Source organism: Rhea americana, unplaced genomic scaffold, assembly GCF_003343005.1.
Source record: "Rhea americana isolate MKP2758 unplaced genomic scaffold, rheAme1 scaffold_210, whole genome shotgun sequence".
NCBI classification, from domain to species: Eukaryota; Metazoa; Chordata; class Aves; order Rheiformes; family Rheidae; genus Rhea; species Rhea americana.
In genome coordinates this window covers 605,777-612,168 of record NW_028186259.1, presented here as the reverse complement: position 1 = coordinate 612,168, position 6,392 = coordinate 605,777, and the positions used below count along the sequence as shown (strand labels likewise).

Below are 6,392 nucleotides of genomic sequence, written 5' to 3'. Positions count from 1 at the left end.
GGCCCCGGCTCGGCCCCGGCTCGGCCCCGACCCGCCGCCCCGTGGAAAGCCCGGACAAAGCCGCTCTCCCTGCGCCGCCGCCTCCTTTCCCCACGGCCGCTGCGGTTTCTCGAGGGAGCCTTTCCCGAAGGGGCAGGAGGCGCTGCCAGAGGCCCCCGCTCCCGAGCGGCCCCCCGTGTGTGCCTACTGCCCGCTCGTTTCCAGATCTGCTTCCCACTCTGAGGCGATCATTTCTACATAATGTTTGTCGAGGTAACTGGCTGCTAAAATCAGCACCTTTCTGCCTACTATAGTACCACTTCGCCTAAAACTTCTCTCTATCGTCTTTCAAGGGGGAAATAATGAGCAAGGAAAGACAACAACTGAGCGAGAAAAGTATACTCTAAGAGGCTGAGCCCCGAAGTAGCCTCTCCCCGGTTGCATTACTCGTTTTTATACTATGAATGAAAGTTTGAATGTTAAGCTTGTTAGAATATGTTCCTACATTAGGCCTTTAGTCTTCTTCTCTTTCTCTTCACAGTAGATAATAACAAACCCCGAGAACACTCAAATTCTCTGGATGTTGAAAAACTGAGTAAGAATTCAAATCTTCCCTCTAACTTCGACTTTAGTTATTTTCATTAATAGGTGGTATCAGATAAAATTACACTGTCAAAAGTGGCTTCCCCACTGGCCTGTAGCGTTATTGAAATCACATTTCCCGCCCCCCCCCAAAGCTCTTTCCTTTCCTCACATGAGATCAAACTGTCCATTTAACAGCCCAGAGCCAGGGAGCACGTTTCCGAAAGTCACTATCAGGGATCAACTCAGTTAAGCGGGGAACGATAAAACGAGACAAGAGAGCTCTGGAGTCAGCGGGATTATCCGAGAGCTACCGAGGAAGAGATCGCTTGTAAAGTGCAAATGGACTGTGAAATATGATGTACTCTGCGCCAGTTTGGACATACTTCTGTGAAACGTCAAATTATCAGYATTTCAGCAGTAAATCCAAACTATGCTAAATAGTTGCAGATGGAAAGAGAGAGAAAGAAATAGAGGACCTTTTATGCTTTAAAAAATATAGTTACAAGTATTTGCAACCTCTTACCTCTTCTTATTACACCTCCTTGACCATTCAGCACAAGTCCACATTGGGCCTCCACTGAGCTCTTAAGTAAGGTGGAGAAAAACRGAAAGAAAGGGAAGAAAAAAATCAGATACCGAAACCCACAGACAGACTACACAGTTTTTTCTTTGTCACAGAAATCTCTCAGGAACAATGGTTAAGGTGAACTGGAAAAAAACCCACAATTATTCTCATCGAATTCAATGAGAAAACACACCTCCATCCTGCAGTCTATCTCATGAAATGCAGAATAATATCACTTTCTTTGTCATTTAAATACGATTTTCTCCTGAATGGAGGAAGTAGATAGGCAGTTATGTGGTAGAATAGAGAGATAAACAAGTATGCTTGAGAGAATAGTGTGTTCGGACCTTGCAGATATGTACACGCTCTACAGCTGCATAAATACATAACTGTTTTGCAAGCAGAAACTTAAAAATACAYGGGTTTGTATACTATATCTGTATGCTTACATGCATAAACGTAATATACTATGTTCAGATCTAAATATATATGTTTAGTGACACGTGTACACCGACTTCCAAAGTGTGCGCAAAGTACACAAAGAGGAGCTGCTGGGCTCTGCCGGCTGCACAAAGTCAAGGAGTGTAACAATGGGGAMGAGGACAAGCGTCTGTCTGCCCGTTTGTCTGTCCATAGGTGGGGACGCATATGCCTCTCTGTGCACACACGCACATATGCACGTATACACAGGCACATATATCTGAGTATGGCGTGAAGAACCCTCCGAAAGCCTGTCTACGGGTTTTGATGTACCTCCGAAGAGAGCTTGCTTCTTTATGGTCCTGTTACGACTCTYATTATTTTGAGTTCTTCGCCCTCCTTAATAAATATTTTTATTGGAATCATAAAAGACTTGAAAGGGTTGGGCTTTCTTTGGGTTTTCCTTATGTTGGGGGTTACAAAAAAAAAACACAACAAACCAAACCTAAATCTTTGCCCGGTGGAAATGTGTTAAAGACGCATTTTCCTTTACAAACAAACGAGGTATTGGACATGAAAGAGGCCTTTAAGGGTGTTAGCCTACTCAACAGCCCGTGAAGAGTTAAGTAAATGCGGAGAGAGTCGGTGCATAATAAAAACCCCACTTTACAAAACAACCTTTACAGTCCTGGCTCTCTCCCCCACTTTCACCATATTGGCGCTGGCCCTGTAAGACCTTCCTTTTCAAGGCTCTTTTTTATTTTAAGTGTTCTGCCTTAAAGTGATTATGAAATCAATATGAAAAAAACTTGGCGACTGAGCATAAATTAAAGCGGTGATGGGAAAAGGTGTGACAGTTTTCTTTGTTGCCCATGGAAAATCTTTTTAGGGCACTGAAAGATGCCACTCCAGCTCCAAGACTGTTTGCATCTGTTAGGCTGACTTAAACCGCCCTCGAAACTATTGGACATTCACTTAAAATTCTGTGCAGGGAAAAGTATATTTACATTTGTTGCATTTGAAATGAGGCATATGCTGATGAACGTTTTAAAAAGAAAGACTAAGGAGAAAGGGAGAAGACTGGTTAGACCACAATTTTTGTTTAAAAGTGTTTGCATACAGTCCTATTTCTGTTCGCCACCAAAATGCTTCCCACTAAGCCCAAGGTGATATTCACAACAGTTCAAGTTTGTTCTGAATCACCTAAATCATAAAGATAAATATTAATATTTTCATCTTCTCACTGCTCAAGCTTTTCGATACCTTAGTACACTTCCCTTTTCTTTTCGGAAAAGAGAAAGGAGGCAAATAAACAAAAGGTTCCACATAAGTGGAAAAAGAGGATATTTATCTTCGAATAAAGTGTGATCGAAAGATGAATATTTTCGAAGGAAAAGCTATTTATTTTTTCTTCTTTAAATAAAKAAAATAAGAATGTGCCTCTAGCAGCTTAACCAACCCTTTAAAAAAAAGGGGGGGGGGGAACATGTTGTTTGGTCGGATGACATTGCATAAATGACCAGTTGAATGGCACTAAGTCGAAAATTGGATAAACTATGGTGCTTTTTTGCCCGGGACTTAGGCATTGTCTGCTGTCTTGCAAACGTTCCTAATCCCCTCTTTTGAAAAATACAAGGCTTTGTGCCTGCCAAAGAAAAAAAATTTGTACAGATACAAAAAAATCAGCAGCAGACGTGGTTATAAAAAGGAGTAAATAGGTTTTAGTTGGGCTGAACAGTGAATAGCATTTTTTTTGAGGGGGGTAGCATAAGGAGAGCCTTGTGAAAAATGTAAACAAAAATGCCCAGTGAAGATAAAATTATATAGTGAATTTTAATGGAGAAAGCCAGGTTTAAATAGTTAGGATTTCCTCCAAGCGGACATAAAAGATAACATGTTTGTTGTGCTGTTTTATTTTTTTTCTTTAAAAAAAAATCTCCGATGTAAATAAAGAGTTTAGGGTTTCTTTTTTTTTTCTTTTTTCTTTTTCTTTTTTTAAGGGAATAAAGCTTTCTTAGTTCTACAAACTTCGGGATTTCCCGAGATTTTGACTCCTACCTGTCTTTGGAAAGAGCCGGCTTTGTGTGAATGGGAGCGAAACTGGAGGGGAGAGAAAGTACAGTAAATACGGCCAAATTTGGGAGCCTTCGATTTTTCAGTTCGTCGGAAGAAGGAAGGTTTGAGCTTGATTTGGGAGAGCTTTCCGAAATGATCGCTATTTACAGGAGGATGACGTTTTTATTTCTGAAAACAATTTTCAGTTAAGGCATCGGCTGAATTTACCAGCGGTGAATTTTTAGTGGATGGAGAAAGGATTTTTGAGCGGACAGAAGTCAGGTTGTAGTACAAGAAAGAGAGGTTTTTGTCGGGTCCAGTTTCCCATTAGGGAGGAGACGACAAATGGATGGATAGAGAGATAGAAGAAATCAACTTCATCTATTTGTATCTCTCCCTATTAATATCTAGATTTGACATTGCGAGGGATTTTTACCATTTTGAATATTTCTGACGAACGTTTGCTCCCGTTTGTTTCTTCCCTACTTCATGCCTTAGCGTTCAACGGAAGATTTGCYTTTTATACGTGTGGAAAAGCAGATTTTTCTTTTTTTGACTTGTCTTTTTCTGTTCTCCAATTCATCCCTTCCTTAGCACATTTGCCTGCTCTGTCAGTGCAAGTTGTTCAAACGGGTGCGATGGCCGAAAGAAAGGAAAAGTTTAAGAAGAGCGAGAAGGTGCGTTTGGTGTGGTTTGGTTTCTACCACTAATGACTCTGATTAGGGTAATGCGCACACACACCCCGAAATCTCCTGACGAATCCCATGGTCTCTGTCTAAACAGAGACACAAGCTACGCTGTGAAGTCAGACGCGATTTTTTTTTTTTTTTTTCTTATTCTGAAGGGAAAGGGCTCTGGACTGGATTTGGGGTGAATCTTCGCTTCTTTGTATGAGCTACATGAGAGCTATTCTGAGCAGAGGAAAACGGGGAGGGTGCGCGGGGGGGGGGGGCAAAGCAGGGGGAGGGGAGAAGAAGGTGCCTTGGAAGGAGCTCGCACGCTATTTACCTGCAAATCGTCTGCTCCCGAGGCTGCAAGCCCGAGGCTTGGTCCTGGCAGGAGTCTTTGATCTGGATGCATCCCATATTGGGACCCATGGCTCATAAGAGACAGGTCGTGGCGGCGGTAAGCATCTAAGCAGCCCAGCTCCCTCCTCTGCTCATCCAGGCAGGAGGACTTGAGCGCCCGCGCATTGTGCAGGTTGATGAAGTCGGTGGGTTCCCCGTGGTGGATCTGCTGGTAGTACTGCTGCGAGTGATGCAGGGAGTTGAGGGAGTAGGCGTCAGGGGTGACGGCCGGGTGGCTGTGCTGAAACTCGTAGTGGAAGGACTGGTGGTGCAGGGGGGTGTACTGGTGGTTAGTGGAGAAGTACGGGGAGGCGAACTCGGTGCCCGTGGTAGAGTAAGTGAGCGGAGACGAGGAGGAATAGGCGACGGTCGAGTTGGCCACAGACTCCAGGCATCCCAGCTGCATCAAGCGGTAACTGTTTGATCCATCGTGACGTATCTGAAAGGAAGAAGTGAAAAGAAGACCCAAAAACTGGAGGTTTGTCATTTAAAACCCCGGGTACGGGTCTTCCAAGCACGCTGTCCTGCATCGCTTCTCKCCCTTCAGAAGCGTCTAAGCCTGCGAGCTGCAACCCCAGCAACAAAAGCTCCTTTCCTACCTTGGGCTGGTGCCATAAAGGTCTGTTCAAAAAATCATAAACAGCCCAGCCTGCCCTTAATACCGTCAAGCGAAAGAAATCCACGCACTGAAAAAAAAAAAATCTATCTATTTGTCCATCCATCCATCTATCCATCCACCTCCTGATCACAGCTGTAATATCTGGGGCTGACACAAAAAGTCATCAAACAGAAGAAACTAACGAGAATACACACAAGTCCCGACCCTATGTTAGAGCGTTACACATTGAGAAAGCTTCGCCGCCTGCTCGCCTTTCTCTCTTCCCTTTCCTTTTTTTTTGAACCCCTATTTTTCTTTCTTTTTTWAAAATAACGAATCAGATCCAAAATTTCCCCCTCCTTTTCCTGTGCATTGAAAGAAAAGGGGAGTCCTGTTTTTTTAGCGAGAACTCCCTATTCCTGGCGAGCTGGTGATTTCCCTCCACTTCATTATATTATTAGGGGTATTATTCTGATTTTCGTTCTGGCAACGGTTTTAACGTGGTAATGAGTTGCCCTTTCTGGCGACAGATGTCATAACGAATTTTCTCTCTATACTTCTTTAAGTTATCTCAGAAGCCGGATTATAATTAAATGTAACGGTCCAATATGTATTTAAAAAAAAAATGGAAACAACCACACAGGCACATACACACACACATATGCACACACACGCACACACACATACACAGACACGCGCACACACACACGCACACACTCACACACACAAAATACCTCTGCATCGTGGACGAGACCTGGAAAGGTAGTTGACATTTTTTGGTTCTCCGAAAAAAATAAAAAAAAAAAGAAAAAAACTCTGGAAAAAAATCCCCTCTCCAAATTGAAAAAAAAAATAAAATTTAAAAAATCCAAAGTTCATGTATTTCTCCAATTTTTTCTAGAAAAAAAATCTCTACAAACAGAGAGAATTTGCAATGTATCTGCATAGATCAGATCTCTCGCTTTTCCATGCACCTCCTTAAAAACCTGTAGGAACAAAATTTTCCCTCTGCACAAAAGCTGCTCCCTGGATCAGATTTTGTACTTGCTGGGTATTTCTTTGGCTGATGTCGTAGGTCCCTTGGTAATATAGAAGTTTTGAAAATTAAGCATCAGCACTGAGA

The 6,392-nt window shown here is 42.8% G+C and overlaps 1 protein-coding gene across 2 annotated transcripts in view; it reads right to left on the bottom strand.

Annotated features, from left to right (window-relative positions):
• Positions 1-6,042, bottom strand: part of TFAP2D (transcription factor AP-2 delta) — a 48,099-nt gene extending 42,057 nt beyond the window's left edge. The window contains exons 1-3 of one of the 2 annotated variants that reach the window (XM_085304862.1): positions 6,004-6,042; positions 4,613-5,110; positions 1,088-1,148 (exon numbers count right to left, since the gene is read on the bottom strand). In XM_085304862.1, coding sequence (XP_085160988.1) covers positions 1,088-1,148; positions 4,613-5,110; positions 6,004-6,042 — 598 coding nt within the window. Of the gene's footprint in view, positions 1-1,087; positions 1,149-4,612; positions 5,159-6,003 lie in introns of those variants that run through there. The other variant, XM_085304861.1, reaches the window with a different exon arrangement.
• Positions 6,043-6,392: the final 350 nt, after the last annotated feature.